We start from the raw sequence: 18,184 nt of genomic DNA, 5'->3' as shown, positions 1-18,184 counted from the left end.
TAGATGTTCTTGAGCTAAAAATAGCTTTGCCAGAGGACAGCCAATGCTTCTAGATTTTGGCCTCTTTGAGGACTCCTAAGGATGCAGGATTCAAGGACCCTCCCTCCTCCCGAAGACACGGAGGAGGGGCCCGCCTAGCTTTCTCCTGCTGCCTGAAACAGACACACACCACTCAAGTGTGTGTGCTGACTCACATGCACGTATGCTCATGTGTGCACGTGTGTGTGCTCACACACACTTGCACAGACACAGGTCTGGCTGGTGTCACTGGTTTAGGCTACCTGCCTGCTCAGAAAGGAGGGTCCCCAGGATAGGCAGGTCAAACCACCAAGAGGGGTCAGAGCCCCCAGTGGAGATCTTGAGCCACATTAGCCAGAGGACGGTGGGGCAGAGGGCATACATCTGCTGGGGACGCTGCCTGGAGACTCCAGAGCTGAGGTTCCCAGGAAACTCAGGGAGTGGTGCCTGGCACATCACAGGCACTCAGTACAGTGGAGCCGTTGTTATGGTAACGGCTGGGCAAGCTTTGGAGGGAGCCAGGGGAGTCAGGTCCAGAATGTGTCCCAGGAGACACCGTGGGGATGCGCAGAGCTGCAGCGTGGGCGAGGATGCTCGGCAGCCGGGAGACGCTGACTGCAGCCCGGCCACCCGGGCAGGGAGGGAAGGAGGCCTGCAGGGAGCGCTGACTCCAGGAAGAGGAGCCCGGTGGCCGGAGACGCACAGGGCGCTTCCCCCCATGGATGCCCCTGCTTTGGGCCTTGCACGTTCCGTAAGGAATGTAAACAACGCCCTAAAGCTAGTTGCGGATGCTCTGTAGAGCTGGACCCCCATTTCTGGTGAAAAGGAAGAGCTGTTGTGTGGAAGGTACATGTGTGTACTCACACGCTGCTCACGCGTGCACACACATGGAGGTCTGTAGGGAGGTGTGGAACTGCTCCCAGCAGTTATTTCTGAAGAGGGGGGTGGGGGGAGCTGAAGGCCTAAACTGAGATTCCCTTTTATACAGTTCTGCTGCTGCTGCTGCTGCTAAGTCGCTTCAGTCGTGTCCGACTCTGTGCGACCCCATAGACGGCAGCCCACCAGGCTCCCCCGTCCCTGGGATTCTCTAGGCAAGAACACTGGAGTGGGTTGCCATTTCTACGTTATTTAAATTCTCAGTAGCTTGAAACAGCAAAAAAAAAAAAAAAAAGGGCTGTTCTACATCCTACATCTGCCCCTCCCCCTTCCACCCCTGCCCCCTGGGTTTGGGGTTCTGGGTTCAGAGCCACGAGTTGGGGACAGTCTGGCTTTGCAGGTCCCATACCCCCCACCTCCTGGCCCCAGGAAGCCCCTCCACACCACCTCCCACCGGCCTGAATAAAGAGGCAGCCAGACACACGGAGAAAACACCCATCTCAGGATTTATTACAACACGTTGTTTCCAAATACAAAAGAAGGGGACAGGACAGGGAGCAGAGAGCGGCCGCGATGGGGAAGGGGGCGGCAAGGGGGGGCGGGCAGGTGGGTGGGCAGCCCAGTCCAGAGGGACCAGGAGCCGGGCGGGCGGACCTGCCACCTCTCCTCCGCTGGACTTTCCAGCAAATAATAGGAGGGGGCCAGGTCCATTCTGGGGACCCCATGCCAGGGCACTGGGCCGGCAGGAGGGGGGAGGGCCCTGGGGCCCCACTCCACCCAACCCAGGAAGTGGGTGGGACTCACCAGGGAGGGGCTCTTGCTGGGCGCCTGGTGCCCCCAGCATGGGGACAGGCGTGGGCTGGGGGGCTGAGACAGGGACTTCTCCCGTCACGACTCACTTCAGCCAGTGTCTCAAGAGCAAAAGCCCCCATGTGCCCCGGGCCAGAAGCCACAGGGCACCAGCAGCCCTGGAGAAGGGTGGAGGGAGGGGAACGGGCCGTGGGACCTGCCCCCAGGGCTGTGGGGCTCAACCAGTAGCCCCCACCGCTGTCTCCTGGACAGCACAGGTGTGGGGCGCGGAGAGGGGACCAGTGCATTGTCCACACCCAGGGTCACCTCAGAAACCCAACGCGATAGACAGACAAGAGGCAAATTTACATAATCAATAATAATAATAATAATTAACCAATAATAATAAATACTTAAACCTCTAATCCATAGATTGCAAATACAACAATGATAGCTTATTTTCTTGGGGGAATGGGGTGGGGACAGAGGGAACAGGAACAGGACTTTCTCTCAAAGGAGGTTTGACGGGACAGGAGCTGGGGTCAAAAGAAGAACAAACAGAATAAACAGCTGGGGGCAGGCAACCCCCACCCACCTGCCCAAGCACTCAGTCCTGCCCAGGCCACCCCTCCAGCCAGGCCTTGGCCTCTTCCCAAGGTGACCAGCATCCACTCTTGGATGCTCCAGGACAACTGAAGGTCGAGGGACACCCACTCCTGCTGCCAAAAGCCTTGGGTGCCCCCTGACCCCAGATGGTGGGGGGTGAGGATAGCTGGGGCTTTTCTCCTGCCCTCACCCCTAGGCTGGCCCACCTGGGCCAAAAAGCTAACGGGGGTTGGGGACTGGCATGTCACCTTGAAGATACCAGGGAGACTTGGGAGGGGAGCGCTCCACAGGAGAGGGGTGTACGGGGTTTTTCTCCTCCGAGGGCCCTGTGGGGGCTGGCAGACATGGGGGACACCTCCAGCATCTGCTCACATGAGGGGCCTTTAGCTGGAGGGGGCTCTCCCAAGCGAAGGAAGGCCTCCACACTCCACCCCACCGCCACCCAGAGGCATGAGGTGCCTCCTCTGAGAGTCACCTCCACCCGCAGAACAAGACCCCGAATCTATCTGCCCTCTGACCAGTGGAGCCAGCATGGCTGGCCCAGCTATTCCCACTGCCCCCCAGGGGCCAAGCTCCCCCTCTGCCAGCTCCCCACTTGGCAGCTGGTGCTGGAGGGGGTGCTCACAAAGTGGAGGAGAGGGTAGCAGCCTCCTCGGAACTGCTGGAGCTCGTGCAGCTGGACCCAGGCTCAGAGGGGAGTGGGGGTTTTCCACCTCCACCCTGCCCTGGGGACTCACGTCTCGTCTCCTCACACTCAGAGCCCCCTTCTCTACACTGCTACCCTCTTCCGGACCCCACCCTGGCCCCCCAACACCTGGCAGGCAACAGGCTGGGGGGATGGGTGGCAGGGACGCCCTCGGTGGCACTGGAGCTGGCAGGGGGCTGTGAGCGCCTCCTGGGGGCTCCCCGGCTCCGGGACACCCCTCCCACCTATGGCTTTGGTGAGGAGCCAGGAGAGGAGCAGAGAAGGGAGGGGCAGGAGAGGACGCAGCAGGAGGGCAGGGGGGCTCTGCGGCTCAGTCTGCGGCAAAGGTTTTTTTATCCTTTTTTCCCCTTTTCTTATGTAAAAAGTGCACGAAAGCTCAGCAGCCTCTTTACAATGGTCAGCAGTGTTTCCTGGGGGAGGGGGCAGGGGAACCCCAGGCCTGGCACCCCAGCTTGCAACTGAAGGTGGCCTCATATTGCTTAGAAACGTGGGTTTCATTTTAAATACCAGACAGTAAAAATAGAGCTCCGAGGACCGCCCGCACTGTTGCCAAATCATTGCCAGAATGAACAGCTTAAATAAATAAAAAATTGAAATATTTACTTCTCGATAAAAATCGCAGTAAAACCATTTACCTTTCTTTGCATTATATATAATATATATTTATAGCGGGCCCAGCCGAGGGCAGCCAAGGGCTCGGGGCGCCGCATCCCCACGGAGAGGCCGCTCCGGCCGCGGTCAGGACACCTCGATGACCTCCACGCTGCCCGAGAAGCTGGCCTGCTTGCCCAGCGCGGCCAGCTCCTCGCCGCGCGCGCGCCCCTCCACCATGCCCTCCTCGAACTCCATTTGGCAGCTCCGGCGCTTAAACTGCGTCTCGGGAGCCGGCTCGTCGGGCCAGCCGGTCCTCGCGTCCCGGGCCTCGGGCCTCGCCGCCTCCCGCCGCCGCAGGTCGCCGCCGCCCGCGCCCGGCCCCCCGGCCCGGCCGAAGGGTGCGAACCGCGCGCCGCCCGCGCCCTGCGCGCCCTCGGGGCTGCAGCACCAAGGCCCGTCGGGGGAGGGCGTGCCCGGGGAGTCGAGCGGCGGCGCCCAGCCCCCGGGGCCGGCCGGCTGGCCAGGGCCGGGCAGCCCGGGTGCCGACAGGGCCGAGAGGCCGTGCCGCGGAGTCTGCCGGGTGGCGTCGCCGAAGTTCAGGCCGAGGCCGTGCGCCGGGGAGCGCGCCGGGGAGCCGGCTGGGGGCCGGGGCCGCCGGCGTAGCCGGGGGCGCGGCTCGGGCGCCACGTCCGGGCTGTCGGGGCTTGGGGAAGGCAGGCCCAACGTGCCCCCGGACGGGCTGTCCAGTTTGCAGAGCTTGGGAGCCTCCCCGGGGTCCGGGGGCCCGGGGTCGTCAGGTCGCCGGCTCGGGGTGTAGGCCGACTTTATGTCCAGCGAGAAGGAGCGCTTGAGGCGGTTGGTGTCCTGGAGGCGGTCGGAGGAGAGGTGCAGGCCGCGGAGGCCCTGCTGCAGTGCGCTGGTGGCCGGGGCGGGGCCGGGGGCCTCCGCACCCCCCGTCGGTGCAGCCTCCCTGGAGGCGGCGTTCGCGGCACTCTCTGAGGTAGGTGGTGGCGGCGGCGGCGGCAGTGGGGCGGCAGGGCCCGGCAGGGGCTCCGGGGTCCCGGGGTGGGACGCCCCGTCGCCTTGCAGGGCGGCCAGAAGCTTCAGGCTGCGCTCGTACTCCAGCAGCTGGCCCAGGAAATTGAAGTTGGGCGAGATGGACGGGCGCCGGTCCTTCACGAACCTGGGGGAGAGCCGCGGGATGCGGGCAGGGCTCCGGCTGGGCCAGGCAGCTCCCCAGGCTCGCTCCCGCCCCCAGTGCCCACTCGGGGGCACCTAGCCGCTGGGCAGACCCCGGTGGGCCAGGGCTGGGCTCAGGCCCCCTCCCTGGCCCAGAACGGTGGCTCCGCTGGCGAGCAGGTGGAGAGGGCGGAGCGAGCGGTGGAGAGGGCGGGACGAGCGGTGGAGGGGGCGGAGCGAGCGGTGGAGGGGGCGGAGCGAGCGGTGGAGGGGGCGGAGCGAGCGGTGGAGGGGGCGGGGCTACCTGTAGGCGTCGTCCGAGGACATCCCCATGGTCTTCATGATGTAGGCGATGGCGATGGTGGCAGAGCGGGAGATGCCGGCCAGACAGTGGACGATGACTTGGCAGCTGGACAACTTGGCTTTATCTGGGGGCAGGGGTCCACGTGAGGGCTGGGGCCGCACAGCCCTTCCCTTCCCCCAGGTTTCTCCCGCCTTCTCCCGCCCCCGCCTTCCAGCCCTCCCCGGGCCTGGGCGAGAGGGTGCCGGCCACCTCACCGATGAACTCGATGGACTTGTCCAGCCAGGGCAGCAGCTTTTCACAGTAGTTGTCATTGATGGGAATGCGCAGGAAACGGCTCTCGCAGATGAAGTCGGGCTTGGGGCAGGAGTTGCTGGCGTTGAGGACGTAGCTTATTCCGTTTTGGGTCATCAGATCCTGGGAGGGTAGGGAACAGGGTGGAAGCGGGTGCAGCCGGCTGAAAACTGGGATGCCCTGAAGGCGTGGCCCGGCTCCCGGGGGGCCTTGGAATCTGGTTCCGGGAGCCGCCGCCTCCCCCCCACCCCGCCCCAATGCAGAGCCTGCAAGCCCCTCGCTAGGTGGAGGGGTGGGGGGCCGCTCCTGCAAGACCCGCCCACAGCCTTCTTCCCGCTCCCAGGAATTTTGAGGCTGCGATGCCTGGGCGGTGGCTTTACCGTCTTTCCGCATCACCATTTTTAAAACACGGGGTTCTTTCAGGGCTGGCCAGGGGCCCAGTGACATCAGCAGTCTGGCATGTAGGCTGCAGAGCCAAAGGGGCAGGGAGCCGCCTCTCTGCCCAGCCCTGCCAGGCCCTGCCCCCGCCCTGCCCTGGTCCTGCCGGGACCTCTGGGGTCCTGTGAAGCCACAGGCAGGCTCATACCCAGGCATATCTGCCCCCACATCGACGGTCAGCTCCCCCACCCCCGTACCCGCGCCACCCCCCCGCAGACCAGCCCAGGAGCGGCTCCAGCTCCGGCTGCACACGCACCTTGTTCAGGACATCCTTCTGAGAGCCCAGGTAGAGGTGAGGCAGGATGCGGGTCAAGCCCACGCTGGGCACAGGGAGGCAGGGCTGGGAGAGGCTCATGGGAAGCAGGGCAGCAGGCTTGCCTTCGCAGAGGCCGGGGAAGCAGGAGGAGAAGGTGGCAAATCCCCCTGTGGGCGGGTGGATGAGACGCGTGTCAGGGGGTGGGCTGGCTGGGGAAGGAGAACGGCCGCCCAGCCTCCCCCTGCACAGACCCCCAGCCCAGTGTGCCGGCAAGCCCCCGGCTGGAGCACCTGGTCTCCGTGCTGGTTCTGGAGAGCTCCAGGTGGTCACGCTCCCATCACCTGCCCCTAAGCCCACATCCCTCCTCATGCCAATCAGGGGCTGGCCTCCCTCAGGACGCTGCTGTGATGCCCATAAAAGTGGAGGCCGCACAAATGACCAGCCAGCACGCAGCAGGTGCAGCACCCAGGCACGAGCGTGTTCAGAGGCCACAGGGGTCTTCACGCTGTGGCGCGGGGCCAGGCTAGGCCTGCCCGCCTCTCCCTCAGGGCTGCTGCAATCCCTCCAGTTGGCCGGGAGCCCCGGGCCAGGCTTGGATGCCAGGACAGAGAGGCAAGGGCTTCTGAGGGCCACTCCCCCCCTGCCCCGGGCATGACATCACTCTCTGGAGCTGGCACAGCACACAGGGGCATGTGCGCTCGGGTTACGGCTCCATTCCACCCAGCAGGGGCCGATGGAGGAGCGGAGGCTGGGCTGAGAAAGGAGCGCTGGGGACCAGGGAACGCGGGCCACACGCTCTACACGTGGCCGGCGTGTGTCTGGCCTCCTTGCCCGCGCGTGTGCATTGGACCGCACGTGGGCAGAAGGAGCCCCTCCGCTGGTCAGGAAGGGGCTGCGGGGGACCCACGGGCACACATCTGACTCAGCGAGTGACCTCAGGCTTTGGCGTCCTGGTCCTGCCTGCCCCAAACACTGTGCTGAGGTCCACGGAAGTGGACAAGCAAACAGCCAGGCCACGGCCGACCGTGTCCCCAGGAGGCGGCAGAGGGGCGAGGCGGGGGCCCGCAGTCGCAGCTGGGGCCACACCTGGCTGATTCCTGAGGACAGAGATGCCTGGCGACCTCGCTCCTCACCCCTGACTCTGCTCAGTGAAACCAGAGTGCCTGCTTCGTGCACTCCCGGGGCCCCTAACCAAGGCTGGACTTTGGGGGACCACGACCTCCAGGCTAGGGGCATGGAGCTATCAGCCTTGGAGGGGAGCCTTGCTGGCTGGACAGGGAGAAGCAGGTGACGGTGGCACCAGCACTGCCCCTCAGGTCCCCTGAGGGGAGGCTGGCCGGGCCCCAGCTCACTGTGCAGAGCCAGGGGCCCCTGGCTGCTGGGACTGGGGGCCAGTCCCCCCGGGGCAGGGGTGGGGCTTGCACAGTCTCTCTGAAGACCCTTCTCTGCCAGTCCCTTTCGTCTGCTTTCTAAGCAGCAAAGACAGGAAAGTGTGTGGGGGTGGAGAATTCCACCAGGAACCCCCTCTTCCTAAGGAGAGCCTCTAGGAGGGGCAGAGATCTGCCAGCCTTTGCTGCAATTTCTGGAACCCCCAAGAACGCCCTCCAAGCACAGTCAGGCAGCTTGGAGTGCTCCCTATAGACTCCAGTCCTCCCGTGATTTCGGGACACCCCAGGGCCTGGGAATGAGTGACATGGGAGGGCAGCACCCGTGCCAGCAGCCCTGGACCGTCTGTCCCCCACTCCCCGGGGCGCCGCCCTCTCAGGGCCTGGGGAGGTGTCCAGACCTCCTAAGGCTCTCCAGGGCACCCTCCTTCGGTAGGGTAACCGCCCCCCCCCCCCCCGCCCCCAACCATGCCTTGCAGGTCAGGGAAAAACGCGTGGCGTGTCCCGGGAGGCACTCCCGGCCCCACCCGCCTATCTCACTGCGTGCTCCAGTGCGGATGCGCCCGGCTGGAATTGGGGGACACGCCCCGGAGCCCCCCCCCCCCGCGCTGCCTGCCGGAGTCCGGGCTGGGGCGGCACCCGCCTTCGGCGCAGGGGCCGCAAGCGCCGCAGTGGTCTCTGGCCGGTCCGAGGGTGGCGCGCAGGGGCTGGATGGCCCGCGGCGACCACACTGGCCCGCATTTCGCGCACCCCTTAAAGCGCCAGGCGCGCGTTCCCATCCCCGCCGGCCGTCATGGCGAGCAGCCGCGCGGGAGGGGCGCGGCGTGGTCTGGGCACCGGCTCGGGCGGGACCCCGGCGCACCCCGCTTCCACCGCCCGCTCCCGCAAAGCGCCCCACCCTGGAGTTCCCTTCTCCCTGGCTGTGCCGCGCGTCTCCCTGGCGCCCCTCCGCACACCCACGGAGGGGTCTGTCCTTCCCGCGGGCGTCTGCCCAGCCCGCTGCGTGTGCCTAGCTCGCTGGGCCATGATGGCCTGCGTCTAACCCCTCGGCCCTGCCCTTCTCCAGGGTTCGGGTGGGCGCTGCCCCGAGCCTGGTCCCTCCTCACAGGGTCATGACTGCTCCCTGGCTTGCTCCTCAGAGAAACGGGGCAAACCCTCTCACCCTGGGGCGGGGCACCGCCAGGTTGCAGGGGACTTCCCACCCAGCTCACCCGGGTCAGACCAGCAGGGGCTCTGGCCAGCCCAGGGGTAAGGGGAGCGCTGCTCCGGGACCCTCTTCTCAAACGTCCGGGAGGGCCTCTGGTGTCACTTGTAGCAAGGGCACACACGCGCTTGTGCGTGCACACACACAGGGGCTCCCCGGGGGACTGCGGGCAGAGCGGGACACCTGTGACGCCCCCTCCGCTCGGCCCACACAGCCCCAGGGCACATCAGCTGTGTCAGCTCTGCAGCTCTGTGGCTTCTGGCTCCCAGAGCTCACACACGCACGCACATACACACACTCACTCACACACACACCCCATCCACACACGGAGAGCACAGCACACGCTCACGGGACCCGTCCTCTGAGGGGTCTGCCTGGAGCCCCGGCCCCCTGCAGGTGCAGGAGCAGTCTGCAGCCCCTCCCCTCACATGAGGGCCGGCCTGGCACCCCCACACCCATCATGCTCAGCAGGTGCTCAGGGCGGGTGTCGGAATGAAGAGCAGCACCCCAGCAGCCGTGTGATGCTGGGGGTGATGCCGGTGTGGGCCCTCCCCCACCCCTCCTGCCATAGCCCAGGGCACCCAGGCAGGGAGGCCACACATCCCGGGGGACAGGCCCTGGGCCACCTGGGGAGGGGGCTGGCCAGCCTGATCTGGGGGAATGGAAGCCCCATGGGGACCTCGGCTGGCCGGGCAGATAGCAGTGGCGATCAAGTAGGCAGTTGCTAGGCTCCCTGTGCCAGCTGGAGCATTGAGGACCCCCCCAGTGGGGGATCAATTCCCGCTCAGACTGGGGTTTCCCCAGGGTGGGGCCTATGCCTCCTCCCTCAGACCATGTGCGTGTGTGTGTGTGCGTGTGTGCACGTGTGTGGGTGGCGGGGTAGCTTCCAAGGCACACCAGGTCTTTGCCCAGATCCCCCCCATCTCCCCTGCCTCAGACCTATGTCGGGGTTTCCCGCTGTCCATGTCTCACCTGCTGGGGGTGGGCCTGGGCCCTTGCTGGAGAGGGGACCTGAAGTGTGGGGGCCCGAGGGAGGGGGTCGGTGGAGTCCCTGAGAACTCAGAGCTCCTGAGCTTCGCCCCCACTGGGGCCCCACTGCCCCAGCAGACGCTGGGCTCTGGGCTTAGAGAGGAGAGCAGAGGCCGATCCGGAACGTGGCCCTTTGGACAGCGCCCCCGCCCTGTCCCCGCCCTGCCACCAGCCGGGGAGAGAGGTCTCAGGAAGGCACCTGTGAGGATGGCCACACTGTCGAAGCAGCCGTCAAGCTTGCTGAGCAGGATGGACAGGAAGCTGTCTGCAGCCAGCACGCTGGCGTCCCGGGTGCTCTGGTCGTAGACCACCACATCCTGAGGCTCCGTGGCCTCCATCTGGGTAAAGGGCAGAGGTCAGGGGGGCCAGGCGCCCGCCAGTCGCCACATCCCCTGCCGCCTCCGCTGCTGCTTGTCAGGCGGTGGAAAGGGGGGCCTGTCCCTGTGGTGCCCCGAAGGCAGGGAGGGCAGCGGCCAGCTGCGGTGAACACCTGGACAGCTGTGAACATGCAGCCGCAGGGCAGCCCCCCGAAGCAGGGAGGGTCGGGGGACACCCCCCCCCCGAGGCAGCCATGCTCCCACGTACGGTTAACAGACACTGGGGGCCCGGCCCCTGCAGAAGAGACGCAGGGCAGGCGTGAGTTCCCAGGAGGCGCATGCGGGCGCCCTGACCTCCGGGGCACAGGGAGGCCTGGCTGGCTCCCAGGGAGGCTGAGGGCCCCAGGAGGCACATGTCAGAGGATTCTGAAGGCTGGGTGGGGGAACCTCTGGGTCTGGGGTCTCCTTCCATCCCTGGCCAGTGATGGGGCCTCCGGGGGCTGCAGCAGGCCCTCCTTGCCCCCAGCCATCCCAGCGGCAGCAGTGGGAAGCTGGTGCCCACTGGCCTCCCCCCTCCGCTGCCGGCCAGGGGTCCAGATGTGAGCCACTGGGCTCGGAGCAGCTGGTGGCCCGCCCCCAGCTCGCTCACCCCTTAAGTCCACTGAGCTGCCAGCCCTGGGCCGATGATGTCACTGGCAGCCAATGGGAAAGCATTCTGGTCCAGCGCTTGCTGGGGGTTATTCATCACCGGATTCCCCTCACTGGAGGCCGCAGGGGACTCCCGTCTGGCTCCTCTCACATCCCAGCTCTGCCCCAAGCAGGGCCGGTGACCAAGACCCCTCCCTGAGCCTCTGGGCTGGCTGGCGAGCCAAATCTCCCCCACGAGGGCTCCCCGGGTCACAGTCCAGTGTGGGCTCGGTGCCCCTGGGCAGCAGAAACAACTGTTGGCTGCAGCTGACCAGAGATGGTCTTGCGGGCCTCAGAGAGAGTTCCTGGTCCTCAGGACTCCAGCGGGGAAGACCAGGGGCTGGATGCCCCTGCGCCTGTGTCAGCCCCCCAGCAGCCTGTCTGGTCCTCTTCTGAGTTCTCAGGGCGGTCAGAGTAGGCCTGGCCGCCCTCCTCGCTGCCTGTCTCTCTCCCGTGTCCCCCACCCCCATCCATGGCCCGTGCACAGCCACGCCACATGGCTGGGCCCTTCATGGAGGCCTCTGTGTGGGGCCGAGTGGCGACCTGGTGGGCTCAGTGGCTCTGTGTTGCATGGAGGCCTGTGTGTGGGGCTGAGTGGCGACCTGGTGGGCTCAGCGGCTCTGTGGGGAGGGCAGGAAGCCTGTAGGAGGGTGTTGAGTCTGTCGGTGGAGGGTCACCCTGGGAGGAGGGCTCTTGTAGTCCTAAGGTGGACAAGGGCGCTGCCTGCCAATGGCTTGGAATCTGACCCCGAGGCGCACAGGGCAGCTTCAAGGGCAGAAAAAGGGAAGGCTGCCCCAGCCCTGGTTTCTGGGGGAGCCAGAGAGACGGGCGGGCCGCGTACCTGGCTGCGGGCGGCAGGCTGGATCAGCTCAGCAATGGTCACCTTGCCCTGCTGTAGCCGCCGCTTCACCAGCTTCGAGCAGCAGATGTTGACGGAGCTGAGCACGTGCCAGCTGTTGTACTCCACGAAGGAGCGGCTGTCGATGACCAGCGGCCCCCCGGGCCCGCCCCGCAGCAGGCTGGCCAGCCTCTTGGCGTCCATCACCTTCCGTGGGAGCCGGTCCCCGGCCATGGCGCGGCAGTGGGCAGTGGGGAGGGGCGACCCCGGGAGTGGGCAGGGGCAGCTCCAATGGCCTGGACGTGGCCTAGGGTTTGGAGTGCCCAGGCATGGTGCCAGACCTGTGGGGAGAGGCGGATGGTCAGTGGTGCCGCTGGCCCCTGGGCCTCGGACGGGCTGGCGAGGGGACTGGCCCAAGGGCAGCAGCGGGTCTGGGGCTGACACGTGCCCGTGGGGAGGGCTCTCGCTCCCTCTGGCTCCTTCATGGAGGTTGGGCTCCCTAAGCCCGCTGCTCTCCTGCTGGGGTCTGTGACCCTGGGAAGGGTGCTCGGGAGGGGGCCAGTCCTGTTTGAGCCCTCCAGGTCACAGCGCCAGCCTCTCAGCAGGACGTGGCAAGGCGAGTGGGGACCGCAGCAGGCAGGGCCGTGGGACTCAGGCAGGACGAGGCCCGAAGGTCCCTCCCCGGGCCTAGCACCCCCAGACGCTCACCCTCCCAGAGCACCCCCTTCTGTCCCCGCATCGCCTGTCCTGTCTTGGGGATGCAGGTCTCTCCCTGCCCGCCCCTTTCTGGACGGCGTGGCCTGCTGGCTCCATAAGCCGATCATCTGGATGGGGTGGAGGGCGGGGCGCTGACCGGGCCGGGAGCTCCGTGTCCCAGTTCTGTGGGCCAGGGTTCAGGCACATGGGGGGCCAGCCTCCTCCTCCTCCTGCAGGGCTGGGTCACACACTTACGGAATGGGGGAGACAGTACGACAGGCACCGCAGACAGCAGTGCCCTGGGGTCGAGGAGGCCCCTTTGGGGGCCTGGTGGGTGCAAGGATTGCAGTGCGGTGGGGGGCACCCAAGGACAGTGGTCAGCGGTTAGTGTGGGTGACTGTGTGTAGGGCCCTTGGGCTCAGGGGTGCCTGGAGGGAGTAGGAGGTAGGTGGGACGTGAGGCTCTGGAGTCTGGGCGGAAGCCCCCTCTGATTTGGTGCCAAGCCTCTGCCACCTGCCAGGACTGGCCTTTCTCAACGCCCCCCAACCCAGGCCTCACAGTGCCCAGGGAGGCATGCATCTTCAGGATGACGAGTTTGCTCGAAAGCTGGGGAAACTGAGGCTCGGGGGAGGGGTGGAATCAACCCAAGGTCACATCAAGGACACTGGACCGAACCGGGCCCATGGCAGCCCTGTTCACCCGGGGTCTTGCCTCTGCCAGCTTGGGGGCGGGGAGGCTGAGAGAAGGACTCCCCCGCAGAGCCAGCGAGGGAACTCCCTGGGTAAGCCCCCAGCCGACAGCCACAGAGGGTGCTGGGGTGCAGCGCTTGGGGACGCACCTCACCTTTCAGTCAGCACTGATGGCCCTGGGGACAGCGGCCACTGTCTCTGCGCCAACCCTTGGGGTGAGCTCCCAGCCTGCCGAGCAGGTTCCAGGGGTCACAGAGGAGCAGGTGCGAGGCAGGTGGGGGCTGGCCCGCCTGGCATGGGGAGCCCAGGGCTGGGCCACTGGAGCTGGTGCAAGGGAGGCCCTGGACAGTGCTGGGCCTCGGGTTCCTGCCCACAGATGCTGTTCCTCAGGCACTCGGGCGCCCTGACGGTGGGGGTAGGGCTTGGGGTGCAGACAGGGCCCTGCCCTCCCCAGGGCCACAGCAAGACAGTGGGTCTGCCTGCTGAGGGGCCCGGCCTGCTCTGAGGCCTCTGTCTGTGTGCCCAGGGGTCCCCAACTTGACTCCTGGTCGAGTGGTTTTGAGAGGCTTTTTGGAGTTCTTGCCTGACTCCCGTCAAGGCTGGGACAGGCCCTGCCTCCAGGCCCCCTCTCCCCCCGCCCGACACACCTGGGCAGAGCCTCCTACCGGGGGGTGAGGGATCTGCGTCCAGTCCAGAGGCCCAGGACCCCGACAAGGAGGCTGTCGTGGGGTGGGGACACCACGGGCAGAGCACCCTCCCATGGGTTAGGATTAGGGTTAGGGGCAAGGCGGGGGAGGAGGCCTTTGCTGCCCCCCCCCGCTCTCCGGTCCTTACACGGCCGGAGGGGCGTGAAGGGGTGCCCACTGCACGGAGGGGACAGGAGGCTGGCAGGGGGCAGGGAGGCGAGGGTGGAGACCAACAGAGGAGGGGGTGCCGGGGCTGGAGGGGTGGACGGCTGGCTTGTGGACCCACCTGGTACCTGGTCCCCACCCCCGGCTCCTGAGGAGCCTCCAGCTTGGCCCTATTAACCACTGTAGTATTGTTATTCGCAGCTGAGGGGGACTCATCAGCAAGTTGGCACCTCCGTTGTTGCCATGGCAACAGCAGGGGTGCCAGGCAACCGCTGCTCCTGCGGCAGCAGGCGGAGCTGCAGAGCCAGGTCCGGTCCTCACCCGCTCCCCGCACCCGCCCTCAGGTGCCCAGCAGGTGGGCGGGACCACCCCAGCCCAGCCGCCCCCTGTCGCCCCACCAGGTCCTAGCCCTCCGGTCACCTCCCACATGCACCGGCTCACTCTCCCATCCTGGGGAGCCCTGCCCTTTCTGGGCGGGACCCCCTGCATCGTGCTGGCCCCCCGGGTGGGCACCTGGCCCCCAGGCCCTCCTTGGGCAGACCCTTCACCTCCCCAGCTGCGACACTCAGACCAGGGCGAAAAGCCGGGCAGAGCAGGGAGGGGCGGAGATGCTGCAGTAGGCCAGGCGGGCGCAGAGGAAACGGATGTGGAAGGGGCTTGGGCCTCCCAGCTTTTAAGGGCCCCCTGCAGGCTCAGCCGAGACCCCTCCCCTGGGGAGGCAGCACCCAGAGCCTAGGTCAGCTGGGAGCCTGGGTCAGCCCCACCAGAGAGCAGCGGCCGAGGAGACAGGGGTGCCGGGCCAGAAGCAGGAGGAGCCCCGTCCCGCCCCTCCTGCCGCTGGGCCAGGCCTGGGAGGCCACAGGCACCGCCTCCCCGCTTTCCTGGGGGAGGCCGGGTTCACGGCGCCGCCTGGCCCTCATGTGAAATGCAGGCGGGACACAGCCCTTTGCACACTGGCCACACTCATGGCATAGTACTTACCCCGTTCCCACAACCCATCCCAGCCCTGTGTGCCATGATTCACGTGGTCGCTGCACGGATGTGTCCTCACCGTCTGCACGCGAGTGCCCGAGATCCCAGCATGCCCCAGCCCCAGATGCAGCCACAGCCTCTCCTCACTGGTTCCCATGGCCTCCAAGAGGGACATCTGTGTCCCTCAGCATGTGTACGACCAGAAAACTCCCAACTAGAGGCATCCTCACCACGGCACTTTGTGCTCAGCATCGGGGGAACGCGGGACCCCCAGAGACAGGCGGACAGAGACCGAGGCCACCACTCAGTGTGGCTCCGGCCTGGCGGAGCCCGGTCACAAAGGCAGGCCTCAGGCAGAGCTGACGGCGGACAGACCCTGGGTGCTGGGTGTCTGTCTCACTCTGACCCTGGGCAGGCTTGGAGGCGGAAGCCAGGAGAGAGGCTGGCAGGGGGTGGCCTCTCACAGGCAGGGCCCCACGTGCTCACCAGGCTTGCTCTCTGCACCGCCCCCCCAGCTCTCTGAGATGACTGGTACAGGACCCAAGCTGCGTCCACTCTGTCCTGACTGCTCTTGGCAAGGCCAGGCAGAGCCAGCCTGACCTGGGGAGGCTACGGACTTCGGAGACAGTGGGGTGGGGCTTTACCCTCAGTGTCCAGGAGTTGGGGCTGAACTGGGACCGGAGGGCTTGGCACAAGGGTCCTCAGGGACGCAGGCTCAGGACGCACCAGTCTTGGCCTCCTCTGCTCCTGCCTGGCTGGTTTTAGCCCCGCTGATCTGCAGGACTTCTACTGGGCACCCCTCCCCCATGCTACCTGCCTGGGCTGGCACCTACCAGTCACCGTCTGAGGGTTCAGGCAGAGGGGGCCTGCGTGGTCTGACGGTCACAGCCCGAGCCTCATCACTCTTGCTGTGGGCTCACCCCTTCCTCTCCTCTCCCTGGGAGCTGCACATCTAGGAGACAGGCAGACGACCTCCGCTTCCTCCACCCCCGGCCTAAGGCCCCCAGAGCTCTCTGTCTGGTTGCAGCTTCTGGGCCTCAAGGTCAGCCTCAGCCTAGAGGAGAGGTGATGCTGGGAAGGGTCCTGGTGCATAAGGGAGCTTCAAACATCTTTCTGCATCTCTGTGCCTAAAACCTGCCCTTTCCAGAGGCAGCCTCTGGGACCCAGGAAGCTTCCGGAGGGCAGCAGGGGACTAGAACCTGCCTAGCAACTCCCCCAGGGCCCTAGGCTGACTACAGCGGGAGGTATTTCAGTTAGACTTCAGGACGAACTCCCAGTCCCTGGTCACATGACCTGGCCACCTTTGGCAGATGCTTATCAACCATCTGAGTAGCAAGTGCCAGGGACACCTAGCCTCCTGGGGCAGGACAGGGGTGCTGGATGCCACCCGCGTTCCCTGGGCTGCTGTGGAGCAAGAAGGACTCGGGGAGACGCTGGGAACGGACAGTCCCTCAGACCTCCACAGGCCCCCAGGAGCAGAGGGCACAAGGCAGGAAGAACCCCCTCCCCTTCACCAAGCTGCGCAAGAAAGCTGCAGGCCGCACACTGCACCGCCGCCTTCGCCGCCTTTCTCCCTCATCCTACGGAGGCCACCCACCCCCACCCCATCACTGCGTGCCCAGGCCCCAACGCTCCCCCTTGCAAAGTCAGTACATTTTTTGCAGCAGGAAATTAGAAGGTAAATTCTCCCAGAAGGGATGACCTCGTGCGGACTGGGCCCATTTCTGCCCCTTCCCCTCCAGGCCAGACTAGTACATACCCTTTACCCCAAGGTGGGTGCACAGGCTGAAGGAGGCTGGTTGCACTCAGCCTGGCAGTGCCAGCCCCTCCCCCAGCACCCGCCGCGTCTGCAGCAGGCTGGCGGCTGGCCTTTATTCCGCAGAGGCCAGCTGAGCTCCCTGAGGTGGGGGTGCCCATCGCAGCCTCGCAAGACAGGGGAGAAGGCCAGACATGGAGCGAACCTCTCCTGAGGCTGCCACCCGCCAAACGCCCTGAGCTTCTACGGCTCAGGCCGCCGCATCTCCGCGCCCGGCCCTGGAAAGGACGATCCTTTTCAATCCTGGTCCCTGTGGGGGGGCTTTTCGGGGGGCACATGGGGCTCGGATAGATCCATGCTCGATCTTAATGGTTGTCCTCGTCCTTAATTCATGCCCCTCCCCCACCAAAATAAGAAAGAATCGCGCGTAGAAAGGCGGCGAATCGGTGGCCGGGTGTGTGCCGGGCCGGGGTCCGCCGGGCGCCGCGGGAGGCGGGGGAAGGACTTCTCGGTCGGGTCCGCGGCGCTCCTGAGGGCTGGTGGGGGCCGCTCATCTTCAGGCCATCTCCTCCCCGTGCCCGCCCCACGCAGCCCCCCGAGCGCTCCCGATGCAGCGCCCACCCGGCCGAGCCGGGCGCTCGGGCAGCGCGCCGGTGAGCCCCCAGGCCTCCGGCGCCCCGCGCGCCCCCAGCCCCCCGGCGCCCCGCACGCACCCCCAGCCCCCCGGCGCCCCGCGCGCCCCCAGCCCCCCGGCGCCCCGCACGCACCCCCAGCCCCCCGGCGCCTCGCGCGTCGCCCCCAGGCCTCCGGCGCCCCGCGCCCCCCAGCCCCCCGGCGCCTCGCGCGTCGCCCCCAGGCCTCCGGCGCCCCGCGCGCCCCCCAGCCCCCCGGCGCCCCGCACGCACCCCCAGCCCCCCGGCGCCCCGCACGCACCCCCAGCCCCCCGGCGCCTCGCGCGTCGCCCCCAGGCCTCCGGCGCCCCGCGCCCCCCAGCCCCCCGGCGCCCCGCACGCACCCCCAGCCCCCCGGCGCCCCGCACGCCCCCAGCCCCCCGGCGCCCCGCACGCACCCCCAGCCCCCCGGCGCCCCGCACGCACCCCCAGCCCCCCGGCGCCCCGCACGCACCCCCAGCCCCCCGGCGCCCCGCACGCCCCCAGCCCCCCGGCGCCCCGCACGCACCCCCAGCCCCCCGGCGCCCCGCACGCACCCCCAGCCCCCCGGCGCCTCGCGCGTCGCCCCCAGGCCTCCGGCGCCCCGCGCCCCCCAGCCCCGCCGGCGCCCCGCTCACCTCGCTCTCGCTCGCCTCAGGGCGGCACCCGGGACCCGCGCGGCGCTCAGCGCGCCCGCTCCGCCGCGCAGCCCATGGGCCCGGCGGGGGCCCGCGCAGCCGGGGCCGGGGAAGCGCGCGGGTCGCCGCCGCCGCCGCCGCCGCGGGGAGCGCTCGCACGGGCCCGAGCGCGCGCACTGCGGGCGGGCACGCGCGCATCCCACCCCGCGGCTCGGCGGGCGCGGCCGGGGCTGCTCCGGCTCGGGCTCGGGCTCCGGGTCCGGCGTCCGGCGGGGCGGGGGGCGGGGGCCGCGGAGCCGGCTTGGCCGCCGCGCTCGGCCGCGAGTGACAGGCCCGGGGCGGAGGGCGGGGCCGCCGGTGGGGATGAGGTCATGCCGAGCGAAAAAAGCCCCTGACGTCACCTGCAGCCAATCAG

The 18,184-nt window shown here is 67.4% G+C and overlaps 1 protein-coding gene across 1 annotated transcript; it reads right to left on the bottom strand.

Moving 5' to 3' along the window:
• Positions 1–1,429: 1,429 nt before the first annotated feature.
• DUSP8 (dual specificity phosphatase 8) lies at positions 1,430–17,844 on the bottom strand. Its single transcript, XM_052661942.1, has 7 exons — positions 17,770–17,844; positions 11,521–11,858; positions 9,875–10,013; positions 6,058–6,224; positions 5,327–5,486; positions 5,073–5,196; positions 1,430–4,772 (listed from the first exon to the last, which is right to left on the bottom strand). The coding sequence occupies exons 2-7, from the start codon at positions 11,749–11,751 to the stop codon at positions 3,734–3,736; spliced, it is 1,860 nt and encodes a 619-aa protein (XP_052517902.1). The 5' UTR covers positions 11,752–11,858; positions 17,770–17,844; the 3' UTR covers positions 1,430–3,733.
• Between the last annotated feature and the right edge of the window lie 340 nt (positions 17,845–18,184).

Source organism: Budorcas taxicolor, chromosome 25 (assembly GCF_023091745.1).
Source record: "Budorcas taxicolor isolate Tak-1 chromosome 25, Takin1.1, whole genome shotgun sequence".
Taxonomy (NCBI): Eukaryota; Metazoa; Chordata; class Mammalia; order Artiodactyla; family Bovidae; genus Budorcas; species Budorcas taxicolor.
Note: the sequence above shows the minus strand (reverse complement) of the source record. Positions and strands in the feature narration are given on the sequence as shown.

Excerpts from the sequence above, each read along its gene's own strand:
- DUSP8 (XM_052661942.1), bottom strand. The coding sequence starts at position 11,751 with ATGGCCGGGGACCGGCTCCCACGGAAGGTGATGGACGCCAAGAGGCTG. Across the intron at positions 10,014-11,520 it reads AGCCTGCCGCCCGCAGCCAG|ATGGAGGCCACGGAGCCTCA; the intron begins GTACGCGGCCCG and ends CCCTTTACCCAG. Across the intron at positions 5,487-6,057 it reads AGAAGGATGTCCTGAACAAG|GATCTGATGACCCAAAACGG; the intron begins GTGCGTGTGCAG and ends CTACCCTCCCAG.